The 21,134-nt window shown below is 38.3% G+C and overlaps 1 protein-coding gene across 2 annotated transcripts in view; it reads left to right on the forward strand.

The window, feature by feature from the left end:
* TNKS2 (tankyrase 2) overlaps nucleotides 1–21,134 on the forward strand; it is a 66,989-nt gene that overhangs the window by 3,552 nt on the left and 42,303 nt on the right. For both annotated transcript variants that reach the window (XM_058697149.1, XM_058697148.1), the window contains exons 2-7: nucleotides 10,485–10,709; nucleotides 13,194–13,289; nucleotides 16,708–16,744; nucleotides 16,911–16,986; nucleotides 17,556–17,650; nucleotides 19,797–19,863. In XM_058697149.1, coding sequence (XP_058553132.1) covers nucleotides 10,485–10,709; nucleotides 13,194–13,289; nucleotides 16,708–16,744; nucleotides 16,911–16,986; nucleotides 17,556–17,650; nucleotides 19,797–19,863 — 596 coding nt within the window. The remainder of the gene's footprint in view (nucleotides 1–10,484; nucleotides 10,710–13,193; nucleotides 13,290–16,707; nucleotides 16,745–16,910; nucleotides 16,987–17,555; nucleotides 17,651–19,796; nucleotides 19,864–21,134) is intronic.

Genomic DNA, 21,134 nt, shown 5'->3' on the forward strand with positions numbered 1-21,134 from the left:
TAGAGAAATATGTAAAATCATTTATTAGGTTTAAAGAATTCAGGTATAGAAATGGTGGGAAGAGATGAGGTACATAGTTGTATGTTATTGGAGAATGACAAGTTGAAAAGAGCTTGCATTGTGGAGTTCTAGCTAAACAAGGTATCGCTTGTTCTGCACTTGTGTGCTACTCAGCCATCTACATTGGACTAGTCAGACTCAGTTTCAGTTCTTATATTCAATGGAGTGAATTGCAAAGGGTTGTTTGCTTTATTTTTTTGGTTCAGTTTGGTTTTTTTATTCAGAGGAGGGTAGTGGAATTAGAGCATCTGGAAATTATAAAAGCAACAGATACAAAAACTAGAGTTACTTTAGGGATGAAAGAAGACTAAGGTTAGACAGTGTTAGACAGAATGTTACTGTCTTCACATATGTAGAAGACAAGTAGAAGAGTGAAATGGATATTGGATGTGACTTAAGTGGCTTGGGCAATCAAAACCGGGGCCAGTAGGTGAAAGGTTACAAGGAGTCAGACTGACTTTAACAATCTGTTTAACTGTGGAATTGGCTGCAAGTGTCCAAACAGTGGTTGGATTGGCATCTTTCAGAAATGTGGAAAGGATTCCTGCATAAAGGTGGGCAACTGGACCAACAGGTCAGAATCTGGATTGGTATAAGAAAGTGGAATGTTTACCCCCAATTGAAGGTTTTAACAGCTCAGCTACCAAAGATATAATAGCTTTTGTGATTGCCATTCATATCCTTTCCCAAAACGGTGCTGTTGAAGACCTCCAAAAACATTTCAATAGCATTTCCTATTCTTGGCTGTAGGCCAATGCCATAATTATGGGAGATACACAAGATATACCCATATTCCTTACCTAGGACTAGAATTTTTTTTAAGTTTTTTATTTTTGAGAGACAGAGAGTGAGTGTGAGCAGGGGAGGGGCAGAGAGAGAGGGAGACACAGAATCTGAAGCAGGCTCCAGGCTCTGAGCTGTCAGCACAGGGCCTAATGTGGGGCTCGAACTCATGAACTGTGAGATCATGACCTGAGCTAAAGTCGGATGCTCAAACCGACTGAGCCACCCAGGCGCCTCTAGGACTAGAATTATAGATTGTTTCCAGCATTGGTTTTTGCTGTGGGAGATGATTAAATCCTATATCAGTAAAAAACCCAAATCTGAAATAAAGACCAGTCTATATAAGAATTCAGGGAACCCCTGGGTGGCTCAGTTGGTTGTGTGCAACTCTTGATTTTGGCTCAAGTCACGATCTCACAGTTCATGCAATCAAGCCCCACATCAAGTTCCTTGATGGCAGTGTGGAGCCTGTTTGGGATTCTCTCTCTTGAAATTAATAAATAAACATTTTTAAAAAAGAATTTAGAGGGGCGCCTGGGTGGCGCAGTCGGTTAAGCGTCCGACTTCAGCCAGGTCACAATCTCGCGGTCTGTGAGTTCGAGCCCCGCGTCGGGCTCTGGGCTGATGGCTCAGAGCCTGGAGCCTGTTTCCGATTCTGTGTCTCCCTCTCTCTCTGCCCCTCCCCCGTTCATGCTCTGTCTCTCTCTGTCCCAAAAATAAATTAAAAAAAAAAAACGTTGAAAAAAAAAAATTAAAAAAAAAAAAAAAAGCAAAAAAAAAAAGAATTTAGAATCTTTGGGGCTCCTGGTTGGCTCAGTCGGTTAAACATCCAACTTTGATTTTTGGCTCGGGTCATGATCCCAGAGTTGTGGAATCAAGTCCAGCTTAAGATATTCATTCTCTCTCTCTCTCTCTCTCTCCCTCTCTCTCTCCCTCTCCCTCTCCCTCTCCCTCTCCCTCTCCCTCTCCCTCTCCTCTCTCTCCCTCTCTCCCTCCCCACAAAATAAAACAAACAAAAAAAACCACTTTAGAATCCTTTCTTGACTTACCAGATCTCCCAGTATATTCTCAAGACTTGAGCTGTACTTCTTTCTTCAGATCTTGCTAGACTTTAGAGATTGACTTCAATAACAATAGTTTGGAGTACTTGTTTCAGTACTTCCCCATTCAGATTATCAGGATTTGATCAACCCAAAGGCTATGGCATTCTTTTCCAAGTTTCTCCTAGTCTGACCAGAGAGGTAGTATATCTGTCCTAAGTTGAGCTAGGCAAAGCCTTTTTCTCTGTATTCTTCATTCTAAAATATATGTGGAAAATATGTTTCCGGATGTTAGTAAAGTTAATAGTAAATGAGAGGTTTAAAATGATATTCCTCAGAAAAATTTGGTAAGAGTCCTGGCTATATAAGTCAAAGCTGAAGGCCGCTTGATTATACATTTCAACTCTCAGACCACAAGAGCCTTCTCAGTTTCATGGCCTTGTTGGCATTTTCTGTTTCTGAGCTTTTCCTTCTGGCAAAGTCCTACAAGAGACCAGCCTACCTTTAGACTAGCAGGACACAGGGACAGAATTATCATTTTGTATTGGACTGGTTATATCAATGGCCCATCCCCCCTTCGGACTGTAAAAGGAAGGAGAGGTGGTGGCTTTTGGTGAATATTCCTAAGCATCCAAATTGATTTCTATTGTGACTTCCACAATACTGTGGAAAACCATTGCAAAAACTTTGGAAGCCATTCACTGAAAGCATATTTTAGTATGGGAGCAAAATAAGATACTGTTAACAATACAGTAGTATTGAGAATACTGCTCTGACAGTAGAGTTGGCAATAGTTCCGAGACTGATAGCACCTAGATAGTGGTGAAATTTGACAAGAAAGAAACTGAATAGATTTCTTAATAGCCACAAATCATCAACTCCTTACTCTCTGTGAGGGTCATTTGCTTACTGTTCCAACAAAGTATTAAACATTGCACTAAACAGATGTTTATTAAGTCCTCTTTTATGCCAGATACTGGCTTTGGCCAGTGAACAGAAATGAACAGGATACAATACCTACCATTAAGTGACACAGTTTATTGATCAGTAAATTCACTTTACAAATAAGTCTGCTTTGTTTCACTGTCAGTGCTTTTTAGTGAATTCAAACTCAAGTATGATTTCATCAGTATTTTCTTTCTTTCTTTCTTTCTTTCTTTTTAATGTTTGTTTTGAGAGGGAGAGAGTAGGGAGAGAATCCCAATCCAGCACAGAGCCTGACACAAGGTTGGAACTCATGAACCGTGAGATCATGACCTGAGCCAAAATCAAGAATTGGACGCTTAACCAATTCAGCCACCCAGGCGCCCCTGATTTCATCAGTGTTCTCAAATGTAGAGCAGTGTTCGAAGATGAGTGCTGTCCCATAATTATCAAATAGACTGCATTGTATCCAGTGTATCCTGAGCAGCCATGACTGCCAATGAGATCCTTGGGATTTAGAGATTGGCACTAACTCTAAGGATATACCTTCTCAGGTTTTACCTGGCCAGTGAGAGCATTATCAGAATATATCCTATATATCCTGAAATGCTTTTTTTTTTTTTTTTTTTAAAGAACTGAGTACTTAACAGAAGACTTTGAACTGTTCTTGAGACCATATGAATGAAGATTTCATCAAGGATTAGCCCTCAGAGTTTGGGAAGCATCTTAAATCTAAAGGTTTTGCCAAACTCCCAACAATAAAATGCTTAGAATTTGAAATAGCTACCTACTGACCCCCCTCTAATCCCCCCCCCCCCCAATGCCAAGGAAGTGGCTTCAGGCATTCAAAAGCTGAGAGTCCTCATCTACTCTTTTAGGATAGCAACATGATCTCTACTCACATAGTATAGTCATTACAATGTGACTTGTAAAAAGTGCCTATATCTGCTGTCAGCCTCCTGACAGGTTTTAGTCATCCTAATGGCTAGAGAATCATGTTAATACAAAGTTACTGAACAGTCATCTGTGTCTTGGACTGTTGGTAGCTGTGTAGGTATAATAACTTGACCCATTCCACCCCTGTTTCTTCCCCAGCTAAAACTTCAGTTTTAGTATTTAGTCATACATGTCAGTATTGAGTCTCTTTAACTGGTTTTAAGCAACCTTCTTCAATTCCCAAATGATATTTTAATAGAAGGCTACTACTTGACCCGTCTTCAGCTAGATCACCAGTCTTTTGGGATAGATACCTTCATAATTGACACAATATTTTGTAATAAGTACATGTTCAACTAAAGCTGTTTCTTTTTTGAGAAGTTAGCCTGTGAATTACCATTTTGATTACTTTAGATGTGCTGATTACCATTGAAGAAATAGTGATCCTCCTTCTAAAAGTGGGCACATCAAGTAGCGTTCCCTAAGAAGAGATACTTTGACTAATTTTTCTTTGTTCTGATTCCTTTTCTCTTACTCTCCAGTTTAAGAATTCTTTTATAAAAGCATTTCCTCCAGGTGGGTGCTGAATGGATGGGAAAGCAGAACTATTAATTGGGGCAACTGTGGATGGCTTACTTGGAGAGGACAGTAAGATCAACAGCGCTCAGGCAGAGATAAGGAAGACTAAAGTCAGAACATAGTGGCAAGATATTTGGCCTTTTCCTCCTTAAAATTTTCCCTCTTGGGTTCTGCAGTGCCATCTATTCTTAATTTTACTTCTTAGGCTCCTTTTCTCATAGTAATTCAGCAAATATCAACCAATTGCTGTGTGCCACACAGTGTGAAGGACACTGGGAAAGTAATAATAAACTAAAAGACATGGCTCCTGCCTTTTATGGAACTTAAGAGTCCAGAAGATGAGTAAATGGTAAATCCAGATTTTAGTAAGTGTCAGAGGTTATTGCCATGAACAACCAAGAAAAAAAAAATCTCCATTTCTCTGCAGGTTGCGTTCTACTAGAGAAAAGGGGGAGGCCAAATAAAGAATGTTAAGATAGAAAGATGTAGTGTGTGAAATATTACTCAGCGATCAAAAAGAATGAAATCTTGCCATTTGTAACAATGTGGGTGAAACTAGAGTGTATTATGCTAAGCAAAATAAGTCAGAGACAAATGATTTCACTCATGTGGAATTTAAGAAGTAAAACAGATGAACATAGGGAAAGGCAAGCAAAACAAGATAAAAACAGGGAGACAAACCATAGAACAAACTGAGAGTTGGTGGAGGGGTGTTGGGTGGAGGGATGGGCTAAATGGGTGATGGGCATTAAGGAGGGCAGTTGTTGGCACCTGGATCACTCATTTGGTTAAGTGTCTGACTTTGGCTCAGGTTATGATCTCACTGTTTGTGAGTTTGAGCCCCGTGTCCAGCTGTATGCTGATAGGTTGGAGCCTGCTTCAGATTCTGTGTCTCCCTCTCTCTCTGCCCCTCCCCTGTGTGCTCATGCGTGCTCGCTCTCTCTCTCTCTCTCTCTCTCTTCCAAAAATAAACATTAAAAATTTTTTTAAGTAAAAGGAGGGCACTTGTTGGAATGAGCACTAGGTGTTCTATGTAAGTGATGCATCACTAAATTTTATTCCTGAAATCATCATTGCACTATATGTTAACTAACTTGGATTTTAATTACAACAGCAAAGGGGCGCCTGGGTGGCTCAGTTGGTTAAGGGTCTGACTTCAGGTTATGATCTCACAGTTCAGGAGTTCAAACCCTGCATTCAGCTCTGTGCTGACAGCTCCAAGCTTAGAGTCTGCTTCAGATGCTCTGTCCCCCTCTGTGTGCCCCTCTCCCACTTGCTTACTCATGCACGCACACTCACTCACTCTCTCTCTCTCTCTCTCTCTCAAAAATAAATGTTAAGAAAAAATTTTTAAAGAAATAAACCAAGAACAACACTGCCTATGATGACCTCCTTGTTCAACTTTACAACCCATCTCCTTACACACACCCTGATCACTTCTTATTCTGCTTTTGTTCTCATTACCTTCTAACATAATTATTTTTTGCATTTATTGCTTATCTCTCCCACCTCCACAGAATAGAAGTTCTTCACAGGCAGGGATTTGGTCTCTCATTCACTAGCATGTCCCAGGCACCAAAAAAAGTGTCTCTCATATAGTAGATATTCCCTAATCATTTGTTGAATGAATGGATGAGACAGGAGGAAAACCAGTAGTGTGTGATGAAATGGAAGTTTTGGAGACACTATTTCAGGAAGGAAGGGAGTAGTCAGTTGCCAAATGTTGTTGAGAGGTCTAGTCAAATGAAAACAGACATATATCCCTTGGATTTGGTAACATGGAGATTTTAAGTAACCTTGATGAAAGCAGTTGTAAAGAAGCAGAAGCCAGATTGGATTTGGAAGAGGAGTGAATAAGAGAAAGAATTGATGGCAGCCTCTAGAGATTTGATTATGAAGTGAAGCAGAAAAACGGAAATTTTTAATTTAGGGAGAATATTTTGTATAAAATGGAAGATACAGAACATGTTTACATACTGTCAGGAATGATCTAGTAGAGAGGGAGGTATTGTTGGGAGTGGGGAGAGAACAAAGACTTTGAGAAGGGACTAAAGTACAAGATGAAAAGGGATTGATCTTTGATAGAAAGTACACTTCAACACAACAGAAAACTAGCTTCAGATGCAATTTTGACGGTCACAGCTCCAGCTCATACCAGTTTCCTGAGTTCAAGATCTGCGGAGCTTTCTACTTGGCATTCGTTCCACAGGCACCTCAAACTAAGCATTTCCAAATCCAAATGATCTTATCCCATGAAACCTGTTTCTCAAAGATCTGACGGTCACCCCTTCCTTCTCCTCTTTCCCCAGAGTAAAGAAGTTACCAGGTGCTTTCTTGTCTCTTTAGTTACTCCTGTGTACAGTAGAAAAAATTAGAACCAATTTATCCCTGAGAAAGGACCTACAGGTCTCCAGCTGTTGATGGTTTGACTTACGATTGTACTATTTTACAATGGTGCAAAAGCGGTATGTGTTCAGTAGAATACTTCGAATTTTGAATTTTGATCTTGTGCTGGGCTGGCACCGTGCAATACATGTTGGTGATTCTGGGCAGAGGCATTGAGCTGCAGCTCCCAGTCAGCCTGTGATCCTGTAATGACAAGGGTAAACAACTGATACACTTAAAACCATTCTGTTACTCACTTTCAGTATAGTGTTCAGTAAATTATATGAGATACCCAACACTTTATTATAAAATAGGCTTTCTGTTAGGTTTTGCCCAACTTTAAGCTAATACGTAAGTATTCTAAGCATGTTTAAGGTGGGCTAGGCTAAGTTGTGATTGATGTTCAATGGGTTAGGTGTATTTAGTGCATTTTGGACATACAGTATTTTCAACTAAATGGGTTTATCAGGATATAACCCCATTGTAAGTTGAGGAAGATTTGTAGTTAAATTATGGTACTTCCAATAGATAAATTAGGTAATGATAGCAGTTGATTTCTGGGATATTATTAGAGTTTTTAAAGGAGGATGCGAAACTCTTTTTGCTGTTTTTAAATACTAGTAGGTATTTGCTTGTCCTTCAGTAAGCACTTTTATGTTGTAGCAGTATATTTATGCTGTTTCTAAGAGGAGGCTTAGTAATATAGGAGTAATTTCCTTTGGGTCTTTGTGAGGGCTTTTCAAGGAGGATTCAACCTGAATTGTATTATTAAATTGAATTCAGTTAATTTGCAACTCTGTGAGTGCCAGTTATGTACGAGGTGTTGGGTATTTTTGCAGTGATCATGAATTTTATAAGATTTCATTAGTAATTGTAAGCTCACAGAGATACATGCACCCTCCTCTCCTCCCTGTTCATTGCGGCATTATTTACAATAGTCAAGACCTGAAGCAACCTAAGTGTCAATTGATGGATGAAGGAAATGTGGTATATGTATATTTAATGGAATATTATTCACCCATAAGAATGAAATCTTGCCATTTGTAACATGGATTGACCTTGAGGGCATTATGTAAGTAAAAGAAAGAAATACTGTGTGATCTCACTTATGTATGAAAGCTTACCCCCTCACCCCCCCCCCCCCAAAAAACCCCTCCTAGAACAGATTGGTAGTTGTCAGAAGTGGGAGGTGAAGGGATGGGTGAATCAGTGAAGGTGGTCCAAAGATAAAAGCTTCCAGTTACATAATAAATAAGTCCTGGGGATGTAATGTACAGTATGCTGACTATTTTAATCACTGTATATTTGAAAGTTGCTAAGAGAGTAGATCTTAAAAGTTCTCATCACAAGAAAAGGAAATTTGTAATTATGTGTGCTGATGGATGCTAACTAGACTTAACGTGCTGTTCATTTGACAGTATATAAAAATGCTGGATTACTATGTTGTACACTTGAAACTAATACATTATTTGTTAGTTGTGTCTCAATTTTTTTTTTTAAAGGCAAAAGATTCCACTAAAACCTGCCTGAAAACAGTTTTAAAAACAGTATTCCATAAGACAAAGTCCAGATGCCACCTTAGCATGACATAAAAGATTTTTCCTTATCTGGTTATCTGCCTAATTGGCATTCTCTGTCTTATCGTGAATGATTTGCTTTTTCATGCTTCCGTGTCTGTGTACATTTTGTCTCTTCTGCTTGGACTGCAGTGTTCTACCCTTGCTCAGATCCTTCCCACCCACCTCTCCTCTCCTCATTTTCTTCATGATCCCTTGAAGAAAAATCCCTTGATTTTTCTGTAAGTCTTCAATTCAGATTTCACTGGAATCTCCTTGGGTAGTCCTTCCTATTCTCTGCTTTTCCCCCAATTTAGGTATTCCTTTCTTTGGACTTTAGTAACATTTTTGGTATACCTCTGTTATGGCAGTTGTATTGAAATGATTGCCTTTTTTTTTGTTTTTCCACATCTTAAATTGTGAGCTCTTTGAGAATAGGGAGAATCAGAGATAGGAAGATACTTATCTTTGTGACATGGAGCCTAGCAATATTAAAACAAAGAATCCAGTTAATCTTTCCAACCATCTAATTCTTACATCAGCTGCAACTAGGCCAGCCCCAGGCATACACCTTAAAAAGATTCTACTGCTGCTTTTTTTTTTTTTAAGTTTATTTATTTTGAGAGAGAGTGCAAGCAGGGGAGAGGCAGAGAAATAAGGAGAATCTCAAGCAGGATCCACACTGTCACCTCAGCCCATACAGGGCTCGAACTCCTCAAACCCTGAAACCATGACCTGAGCTGAAATCAGGAGTTGGACACTTAACCGACTGAGACACCCAGGCACCCCACTACTGCTGCTTTCTCATTCAGCTCCCACTCTGGTTTTAGAAAAACTGTATTCAGGGTTGGTGGTTTTGAGAATATTCGGGTAAGGTCATCTGGGTGGCTCAGTCAGTTGAGCATCTTCAGCTCAGGTCATGATCTTGTGGTTCATTAGTTCAAGCCCCATGTTGGGCTTATTGCTGTCAGCCTTTCAGCATTGAGCCTGCTCTGGATCCTCTGTCCCCCTCTCTCTGCCCCTCTCCTACTTGCACTTCCCCAAAAATAATTTAAAAAAATTTTTTTAGCAAAAAAGAATATTGGGGTAAAACTTTAGATGAGTGAGAAGGGGCTTCTGTCTCTCCTAGCACTCAGGTATAACCTCCCCATCTGCTTTAACATATGCCTGAAATCCTTCCCATTTCATTTTGTTTTAGCTGTAAAAAAGGTTTTTAGTGTTGTTATGAGAATGGTTAAGAGATTGAAATTCATTAGTACTGATTCTGTAAACCAGTATAAATGAGTTGTCAGACTTTTTTCTTTTGTTTGATATGGGGCCAGTTACAGCAGAACTGTGGAACATGGTTTTCTGAAGGAGGTCTCCTACCTAGAAAGAGGTTGCTTGTGTTGTGCACGTGACAACGTAGGGGCTCCTTTGAAGACACCTGATGTCACACTGTTGCCCAAGATCGCTTCTATTTTCATTGCATAGACTAACTGTAAGCAGATATTTTTTTGTGTTGCTATCTCATAGTCCCTAATTTAGTGGAACCATTTTTTGAGATAGATGTGGGAAAGAGATTCTAGCAAGAGTTATATACTTTGAATATCTGAAAATGTATGCACGCTAAATATGCAGAACTCCATATTTGCAATTAGAAATGCCATTAGAGAGTGGGAAACATTTGAACTCTGGGCTTTCAGTCACTTACTTCATAACCTTTCTCTGAAGTTAGTAGTACACTTGACCCTTGAGCAACGCGGGGGTTGGGGTGTTGATCTCTGTGCAGTCAGAAATCCACATATAACTTTTAACTCCCCAAAAACTTAACTACTAATAGCCTACTGTTGCCCACAGCAACCTTACTGATAACATAAACAGTCAAGTAATAATATTTCATATGTCATATGTATTATATACTGTATTCTTAGAGTAATAACAAAGAGAAAATAAAATACATTTATAGTACTGTAAAAAAATCTGCTTATAAGTGGACCCATGCAATTCAAACCAATGTTGTTCAAGAGTCAGCTATACTACCTAAAGCATTGGAGAGTCCCTCTGCTTTCTTATTAGTAAGTGATATATTTCAGACCCTCTTTTCGTCAATTGTTTTTTTAATTGTTGTATCTTTTGTTATTTTTCATCCAAAGACATTTTAGCGTGGCTAGTATTTATTGATATTAATTGATGTATTTTCTTTGGCAAACTTAAATGTGGATAATTTGTTTTCTTTTAGGTTTTGGGCGTAAAGATGTGGTTGAATATTTGCTTCAGAATGGTGCAAATGTCCAAGCACGTGATGATGGAGGGCTTATTCCTCTTCATAATGCATGTTCTTTTGGTCATGCTGAAGTAGTCGGTCTCCTTTTGCGACATGGTGCGGACCCAAATGCTCGTGATAATTGGAATTATACTCCCCTCCATGAAGCTGCAATTAAAGGAAAGATTGATGTTTGCATTGGTAAGTCTGTTTACTTTCCAGAATATTCTTGAAGTAACTATTCTGAATCTAAGTTAAATTCATTTGTTAATGTGATCAAATTCTGCCAGACTTTATTTAAATACTAGAGAATACTTTGTGATTTAATCTAACCATTATTTACTGAGTCTCTGTTTTTGTATGTTATTGAGCTTAAGTTCTTTAAAGAAGAGAGCACAAAATTCCCATTCTGTAGAAATTTAGATAAGACACATGAAGAAGCAAGTAAAGTCATGATAGAAGTGAACAGAGAGTGTTAGAGGATACTGAGTACCATGACTGGGTTGGAGTCAAGTTTCTCCTTCCTGGAGTCTTTCCAGGAAGTTGTGGGAGAAAGATTGAAAAGGTAGGTAGACTTCTTTGTAAAAAGCTTTGAATTGCAGATTAAGGAGCTTGGTACTGTTATGTAGGTAGTGTGAAATCATTGAAGACTTTGGAGGAGACAGTCTGGTAAGAGTAGTACATTTTTGAAAGAACGATCTGGTACAGTGCTGGGTTGAATGGATGGCATCAGACAGACTAGCTTGGAAGCTGTAAAATAATCCCGATGAGAAATGAGGGCATCAAGGAGGGTTGTAGAATAGAAATGGCAGGATAAGTAAAGAAGCATTTGAAGGACAAATGATCAGTTAACAAATGATACAGGATTGGCCTGATAGGTTGGTTGGTCACTGACAGAAAATTATAATTGAAAAGATTATTTGAGAGTTTTCATTAACCCTGGTATTGACTTTTCTGAGCCTAACAGTCAAGGGTTTCAGACTCTGCTTACCTTAGCTCTATTTCCTGATTCAAAACAAGGACAGCTGAAATGCTTGAGACAGCTAGAAAACCAGTTCGGTGCACTAGGAAAAGTCCAGGTGCTCTATGCTGGATTTAAAAGTTGCTCTCTTGGGGCACCTGGGTGTCTCAGTCGGTTAAGCATCCGACTCCGGCTTAGGTCATGATCTCACTGTTTGTGAGTTCCAGCCCCACATTGGGCTGGCTCTGTGTGCAGACAGCTCCGAGCCTGCAGCTTACTTTGGATTCTGTCTCCTGCTGTCTCTGCCCCTCCCCCTCTTGCGCTATCTCAAAAATAAATAAACATTTAAAAAAAAAAAAGTCGCTCTCTCCTCACCCCAAAACCCCATATCGCTATTTATAACTATTTATACCAGTCCCAGCCTAGCTCAAGTTAGGTCATTTATAATCAAGATACAAAACACTTTACCTAGTAGCCTCTGCCCTGTTCTCCTTTCCTGTGTGTTATCTGAAATTGCTGCTGCCCTCTGCTCACAGCCCTTTTCTAGTTCCTGAGTCATAGACATATAAATCATCAGCTTTAATAATGCAGCATTTTCCAAATACGGTTATAGATCTGCACTGTCCAGTATGGTAACTGAGCACGTGTGATGCAGCTAGTCTGAATGGAGATATACTTGTAACATACCATATTTCAAAAACCATGAAAGAAAGGAATGCAAAAATCTCAATTTTATATTGATCACAATATAAGTATAAATGTTGAGATGATGGTATTTTGGGTATATTGGATTAAATAAAATATTGAAAATAACTTATCCTGTTTTTAATGTGGCTACTAGTAAATTTTAAATTACATATGTGCTCACGTTTTATTTCTATCGGACAGCACTATTACAGGTAGTGGTAGAGTGGAATGAATATAATAACCCTGTCAAAGAACAGGAGGTAGGCTTCCTGCTCTGCATGTATTTGCCTGTCTTTCACCAGCACTTACTTAAAGAGTATGCTAGAATATTTTTTAAAAAATTTTCTTCCATGTTTATGTATGTATTTATTTCAAGAGACAGCACAGAGCCCAATGCAGGGCTGGATCTCACGAAATCAAGCATCAGCTGAACCAACTGAGCCACCCAGGCACCCCTAGAATATCTTTATATAACAAGTAACAGTAGAGAATATAGCTCAAATCTGTTCTTTTCATGTGCTCTAGGATGTAACATAGCAGTTTTGATTTGGGGTTTGTTAACCCTACAGAGTATTTTTCTTTTCTTTTTCAAAGAATTTACCTGTGTGATTTTTTTTTTTTTCTCCTTTTTTAATTCCACAGATCCCTGTTCCCGGGCTTTCATAGCTTTGGAACTTCTATTTTTGTTATGGTAGGACATTCTTTGTAACATAGGCAGTGTTCCTTTGGAATGAGAAAACAAGCTTTTAAGTAAACTAGTCTTTTATTTCTTTATATACTCTGATCTGTCTTCAGTTACAGAGCAAAGGAAACCTGACATTAATCTTAGGGGACATTTATTTAAGGTGTCTTATACATTAAATAATGTAATATTTTCTATATTCTTATCTTTAAAATATAACATTTACCATACTGTCAGGATATGAAAGGTCTTTAAATAACTCTAACACTTCTGGACCAGAGTTTTTGAGAAAATGATTTACTAAAAGAATATTGTCATGGTTACCATTTTGAAAGGTAGTGTTTCTGTGTTGCAGTGCTCTTACAGCACGGAGCTGAGCCAACCATCCGAAATACAGATGGAAGGACAGCGTTGGATTTAGCAGACCCGTCTGCCAAAGCAGTGCTGACTGGTAAGCCGATGTCCTCTCTTTGGGTATTCCAGGAAGAATGTAAAGAATTGAGCTCTCTAGGTAGACAGTCTGCTTCCTGCGTTTAATGATGTCAACTAGATTTTCAAAATGCTGTCAGTTCAATTGTTAACTCTTTCTACATCTGGACAGTTGATATTTGATTTTTGTGTAAGAAAAGTAAAGCTTTTCTTTTTTCTTTTTAAATTGGTCTTTAAATATGTGATTTCTGCCTTATTTTGGGTCAGGGGTGTTAGATAGTTGTGTGTTACTATCACGTATTCAGGATTTTTAAATGTCCCTGATTTTTCCAAGCAAAAATAAACAATTGGAACAACATGAAAATAAAAAGCTTCTGCACAGAGAAGGAAACAATCAATAAAACTAAAAGGCACCCTAGGGAACAGGAGCAGATATTTGCAAATGACATATCTGATAAAGGGTTAGTATCCAAAATATATGAAGAACTCACAAAATTCAACACCCAAAAAAACAAATAATCCAATTAAAACATGAGCAGAAGACACGAACAGACATTTCTTCAAAGAAGACATACCTGATGACCAACAGACACATGAAATGATGCTCAGCATTACTGATTATCAGGGAAATGCAAATCAAAACTACAATGAGGTACCACCTCACACCTTACAGAATGGCTAAAATCAACAACCCAAGAAGCAGCAGGTATTGGTGAGGATGTAGAGAAGAAGGAACCCTCGGGCACCGTTTGTGGGAATGCAAACTGGTGTTGCCACTGTGGAAAACAGTATGGAGATTTAACTCAAAAAGTTAAAAATAGAACTACCCTACAATGCAGTAATCACACTACTGGGTATTTACCCAAAGAATACAAAAACACTAATTCAAAGGGATAGGTGCACCTCGATGTTTATAGCAGCATTATTTACAATAGGCAAGATACAGAAGCAGGCCAAATGTCCATCAATAGATAAACGGATAAAGAAAATGTGGTGTGCGCACGCACACACATGTATAACATACATACATAGATACATACACACACACAATGCAATATTACTGAGCCATAAAACAATGAAATCTTGCCATTGACAACAACATAGATGGAGCTAGAGAGTATAATGCTAAGCAGAATAAGTCAGAGAAAAACAAATATCATATGATTTGACTCATATGAGGAACTTAAACAAAAAGGGGGGGGGGGCAAAGGGGACAAAAAGAGCAAGAAACAGACGCTTAACTATAGAGAACAAGCTGATGGTTACCAGAGGTGAGGTTGGTGGGGGGACAGGTTAAATAGGTGATGAGGATTAAGGAGTGCACTTGTTGTGAGGAGTATCAGGTAATTAAAAGCTTCAAAAAAAAAAAAAAAAAAGAGTAGCTTAAAATAAGTGAAATCTCAGAAATTTTTATTAGCCAGTGAATAAGGAAACATCTCATTTTGAAATCAGAGAATTTCTATTTCCAAGCTAAAGCTGCCTAAAAATGCTACTTTTCCAGGCATTGCAGTTCTGCTAAAATTTTTTTGTGATATATATGGTTTTACAAGGTTCTGTATAGGCTGTCAGTTTATAAGAAGTTAAAAAAATAAATGTCCTGATTTTTCAAGATAACATGTTTACCCTTTTAATATACTATTTTTTAAGCTTTTTTTTTTTTAATGTTTATTTAGAGAAAGAGAGACAGGTGGAGCACGAGTGGGGGAGGGGCAGAGAGAGAGAGAGACATAGAATCCAAGCAGCCTCCAGGCTCTGAGCCTGACATGAGGCTCAAACCCACAAACCATGAGATCATGACCTGAGCCAAAGTTGGACACTTAACCAACTAGGCACCTAGGCACCCCTAATATACTATTTTTTTTTAATGTATTTTAATCTTTTTCTTTTTCTCTCTTTTTTTATGAAACCCTTTCAAAAAGCTCTAAGAGCTCTAACCATTCCCTTTTCTAGACAGGATTCTGGCCATACCAATTTCATTACCATGAAGAGTGTCAATTATTGTTCTCGCATAACATATTCATGCCTTTGGAACCTCTTAGGATGTGTAAGGCTTAGTCTCTAGGTTTACTTAGACTGTCAAGCCTTTTTTTTTTTTTTTTTTTTTTTTTTTAATTTTTTTTTCAACGTTTTTTATTTAGTTTTTGGGACAGAGAGAGACAGAGCATGAACGGGGGAGGGGCAGAGAGAGAGGGAGACACAGAATCGGAAACAGGCTCCAGGCTCCGAGCCATCAGCCCAGAGCCCGACGCGGGGCTTGAACTCACGGACCGCGAGATCGTGACCTGGCTGAAGTCGGACGCTTAACCGACTGCGCCACCCAGGTGCCCCAGGCCTTTTCAAGTGGTAGTATCCACTTCAAATGTTTCTCCTTCATCAGACTGTTTGCTTTTAAGCAGCTCTCTGCCATATTATTTTCTGGATTCTACTTCACTGTGTGATCACCATTAGAATCATGTCCAGTCCAATATTCAAGAGCCTGAGAGCTTGTGCTATGAGCTCTTGTGCTTGGAATTTGTGATATTTCTTCTGGTACTACTGAGAAAATTTAGACTAGTCCCTCAAAGGGGTTCTAGAAAAGTGAACTGCTGTAACTATAAATCCAGTGTTTATTTCCCCCTTCCCTAGTCCATGCTATTCCCTGCTTTTTTCTTTTTAAACACCTTGGGGCTGAAAGAAGCCTTGCACTAGTAATCAATATATAATTTGCACTGTGGGCAGCAGTTTGGATTTTATTTCAGCAAATCAGTAAACACTATCCATTAGGTTAATTTAAGTTATATTCATTTTAAAATTTTGTTTGTATTCGTTTGTAAATATGAAAGCTATAGGCATAAAGAGTTTATATTTGATCCAATTTTTATTTGCATATATTTAAGTAGCATTATAATATAATTTTAGTGTTGAAAAATCTTCTGGATCCATAAAAATGTTAACAATATGTTCAGTTGATAATGCCGTAGATTATCTTTTGTTATCTCTATAATGTTGGCATATTGAATTTTGTTTTGTTTTACCTTTGAGTGAAGTTGTGGGTGCATTTTGTCTGTTGAACAAATAACATAATTGGTTTTAGGAAATTTGGAAAATTCTTTCCTTTACAAAAGAAAAGGAAAAGCTCACCAATAACCTACCACGTAGAACAAACTTTTGAAAGTTTGGTTTATTTTCTTCTTGGCTTTCCTTTTTTGGTGAATATTGTTTTCATATAGCTTCATTATGTAATATTGGATTTTTTTTTTTTTACTTTTATAAAAATTATTCCATGTTCTTTATATAATTATTCTTAAACTGTACAATATTCTCTTAATTAACCATTTTCCATTTGTTGGAAATTTCGTTTATCTACTTTAAATATAGTTCAGGAGGATCTTTATGCATAAAACTGTTACTACTTTTGTGACTCAATTTTCTTTAATCTCCTTTTTTCCCCTAATTCACAGGTGAATATAAGAAAGATGAACTTTTGGAAAGTGCCAGGTATGTACTGGTGTAATAAATATGTACCATGAATAACTTCATCATTAATTTTTTTTTAACAACAAGCAAACTTTAAAAGAGAATGATTTTTTTAATAGTCACATATATGCCTCCATATAGGCTCTGATAAAGAATACAAATTACTAATACTTTTTTTGTGTGCTAGGAGTGGCAATGAAGAAAAAATGATGGCTCTTCTTACACCATTAAATGTCAACTGCCATGCAAGTGATGGCAGAAAGGTACTTCCTTTTGCAACTAAACTTGTGTTCATCCTCCTGGTAACATGAAAATGCATTTGTGTCACTAAAAATTAAAACATTTGATGAAGGGGCACCTGGGGGGCTCAGTCAGTTAAGCTTTCAACTCTTGATTGTGGCCCAGCTCATGATCTCATGGTTTGTGAGATCAAACCCTGCATCAGGCTCTGTTCTGACAGTGCAGAGCTTGCTTGGGATTCTCTCTCCCTCTCTATCTGCACCCCCCACCCTGCGCTCTTTCTCTCTCTCTCTTTCAAAAGAAATAAACTTAAAAAAAAGAAAACGTTTGATGCAAATGCTAATATTTCTTTTAAGTAATAGTTTGGATTCTTAAATTTAGTAATACTTTATTGATAGTAAATATATAGTTTGCTTCTTATTTAATAACGAACTTACAAACTTTTATGCCTTCAGTACATATGTTGGATTCTATAAAACCAAATTAATACCTTTATCAAGTTTTTTTCTGGATTTTTGGTATTTGGATTTTTACCTTTTCACACATTTTTTTAGCTATTATTTTAATTTCATTAATTTGATTAATATTTCAGTCAACTCCATTGCATTTGGCAGCAGGATACAACAGAGTAAAAATTGTACAGCTGTTACTGCAACACGGAGCCGATGTCCATGCTAAAGACAAAGGGTAAGTAAGCATTTGAAACAGATGAGGATTTCTCAGATGTTTCTGTCCTTGCAATAATCTCTGTAATCTTATAAAAATCTTACTGTTTGCTAAACAGCATAAACATTATTGAGTTTTTACAATATGCAGATTGCTCTCAGGAATCTGAGAATTATAAAATCTTAAAGCTCCCACTCATAAGGCTTACACTGCATTTAGGGAGAATGGAAAGATAGCTAACAATATAAGATCTCTACCGAGTGTGAGGTATAATAGAGATAGTACTTTAGGAGTTCCCAGGAGGGAACTCTCAGTGATGGCTGTAGTGGCTGGAAAATCCTTCAGGAGGAGGTGATACTTGACCTGGACTCAGTTCAAGAGAGCAGAGAGCTTAGGAAACATCTTTGTGCAAGAGAATCTGTGTGAGAGGAGGTGCTGAAGCATATATTACAACATCTTTAAGAAACAAAGACTAAACCAGTATGGCTGAAGCAGATGATTTATGCAGGAGGGAGAAATGAAGTTTAGGGTTGGAGAAGTAGGTAAGAAGCAAGTTTTAGAAGACTTGGTATTCTAGCCTAAAGAATTCAAGCTGTGAGCTGTGAGCCATTGAAGGATCTTAAGTAAGGGGAAAATTTTTTCTAAAAGAGGGGTTTTAGGGGACACACTGTGGCAGGAATGTGTAGAGTAGTTTGGAGACAAAGAGCCAGAAGGAAAAGAGCAGTTAGAGTAATCATTGTAGGGGTTCAAGCACGATGAGAATCTATAATAATGTTGCAGAGGAATGGAAATGAAGACATAGGTGCAGGAGATATATTACAAGGTAAGTATGGCCAAGATTTGTTGACTGAATATGATGAATGAGAAAGGAATACAAAGATAACTACATTTCAAATTCTGAAGCTGAATGACTGAGACCCAGTGATACACACGCTAAAATCCAGGAGGGAAATCTTGGAAGAAAACGTTGAGTTCCCTTTTTTTTTTTTTTTTTATGTTTATTTATTTTTGAGAGAGAGACAGTGAGCATGCATGAATGGGCGATGGAGGGGGGTGCAGAGAGACAGGTAGAGAATCCCAAGCAGGCTCCATGTAGTCAGGGCAGAGGCCAATGCGGGGCTCGAACTCAAGAACCGTGAGATCATGACCTGAGCCAAAATCAAGAGTCTGGGCACTTAACCGACTGAGCCACCCAGGCACCCCTGAGTTCACTTTTAGAACTCTCGGTTTTATGAGATGATGATGAGGGCTCAAGTAGAGAGACCCAGTAGATAGTTGGGAATGAAATCGGTGCTCGGGAAAGAAATCCTACAATGAAAAATGGTGAGGAAAGCCACGAGCCTTTAAAGAGAGGACAGGTAAAATTAAAGGCTAAACTGTGAGTGGCTCTTCCTCACCAGAAGCCATCACGATAGTGTCTGTGGTAATTAATGAATAAGTGATCCCCAAGGAAGAGCAGCTTAAAGGTACAAGTCAGGATTTTAAGGTTCCACCGTACCTTCCTATACAGAAAGTGCTTTTTCCATTGCCATCATGAAGGAATTGGGTTTTAGTTTATTAAGTAATTTACCCTACAGAATCTGAAAAAAAAAAGTCTCAAAGAAGAGCCAGTTTTTGAGCTCTGAGTCTGGAAAAGATTGTAGAAGCCAGGAGGGAGGGAAGTCTGTTCTACACCAAGGGGATAGTATGTGCAGAGGCATCAAGGGAACTGCAAGTGCTTGAGTGTACCATCTTTGAAGGGTAAGGTTCCAGAAGGCCAGACCATTGCATGCCAGGGTAAGCAGTTGGAACCAGCTTTCAAAAGCAAGGAAGAACCAGTGAAGGGCATTAAAACAAGGAGTAACTACGTCAGATTTACCTTTTAGAAAAATCTGGCTACAGTTTGGAGGGTAAATTGAAGTGGAGGCTGTTTCAGTAGTATAAGAAGAAATAATAAAGGCCGTGGTGTTAGCCGTGCAGGAAAGAAAAGATGGATTTGGAAGCGACTTGGGAGTTAGGATTGTTAGAATTTAGTACTTAAATGGATGTTAAATTCTGTACATTTCTGTTTGAAGGTCACAAAAGCCATTTGCTATTTAAATCTAAGTGTATATTTAAGTTAATTACAATTACGCCTAGGGGATCTGTAATAACACAGACTTCTTTTCACCCTCACCCCATACTGTAGTGATCTGGTGCCCTTACACAATGCCTGTTCTTATGGTCATTATGAAGTAACTGAACTTCTGGTCAAGGTTAGTTCTCTTCTGTTTTTCTTAGAATTATAAAACCAATTTGAAATACATCGTATACCTGTTCACTATGTGTTTTCAGTGCTTGGTGGGTATAGAAGGAATATGTATAATCCTTATATAGATGATTTATAGGTCAGCATTTGACCGCTTTGAGGTTGATGAGGTACCATATGGTTTTATTTTATTTTTTCCAAAAAATTTTAATGTTTGTTTATTTTTGAGAGAGAGACAGAGCACAAGCAAGGGAAGGGTGCAGGGAGGGGAGGGACAGAGAGAGAGGGAGACACAGAATCCAAAGCTGGCTTCAGGCTCCCAGCTGTCAGCACAGAACCCAACACAGGGCTCAAACTCCCGAACTGTGAGATCATGACCTAAGCTGAAGTCAAGAGCCAGAGGCTTAACCAACTGAGCCACCTAGGCACCCCAGCTCTCAGTATTTTTTTTTTAATGAAGTATTTGTATGTACGTATCTATGTATGTATGCTATTTAAGTAATCGCTCCATTCCACATGGGCCTCGAACTCACAACCCCAAGATGAAGAGTCATATTGGCTTCCAACTGAGCCAGCCAGGTGCCCCCAGGAGTTCCTTTTAATGAAGTTCTTAAACTGAAGTATATTTAGCTGAGGGCAGCTAGGGTGAAAGGAAGTCTAGAAACCATCTGATAAGAAAGATGAGTGAAGGAGCTGAAGGTGTTTAGACTCAAAAAGAAAAACATAAGAGTTGCTTTCAAATACTGCAAAGAATATTGATCTCATTTGCTCCGAATATCAGTAGACCAAAGTTTAAAATACATGTTTAACTCAAGATAGAAGATAACTTGTAATAAGATTTACCTGGTAATTATGAAAAATCATGTTAGTTGAGAATTAGTTTCCCATTATTGAGAATACCAAAAAGGGTAAGGAATTTGTCTTGTGCAGGAATACTGTGGAAGGGATTGTGAGAGATGAGATTGAACTGGAATGACTTCTGTGCTCTGTCCAACCCCATTACTTGAAATGGCTGAAATTAAAAAGACTGACAAGGATGGGGGAGCACTAGAACTCAAACATTGCTGATGGCAATGCAAAAGTAATACAGCCACTTTAGAAGACTATTTGGCAGTTTCTAATAAAAGTAAACCTATACTTACCGTATCATCCAGCAATTCCATTCCTAGGGACATAGCATGTGTCCATAAAGGGACTCGTACATGAATGTTCATAACAGTTTATTCATGATAGTCAAAAACTAGAAATAGTCCAAATGCCCATCAACAGAGTAATGGA

The sequence above is a fragment of the Neofelis nebulosa genome, chromosome 13 (assembly GCF_028018385.1).
Source record: "Neofelis nebulosa isolate mNeoNeb1 chromosome 13, mNeoNeb1.pri, whole genome shotgun sequence".
In the NCBI taxonomy this organism is placed as follows: domain Eukaryota; kingdom Metazoa; phylum Chordata; class Mammalia; order Carnivora; family Felidae; genus Neofelis; species Neofelis nebulosa.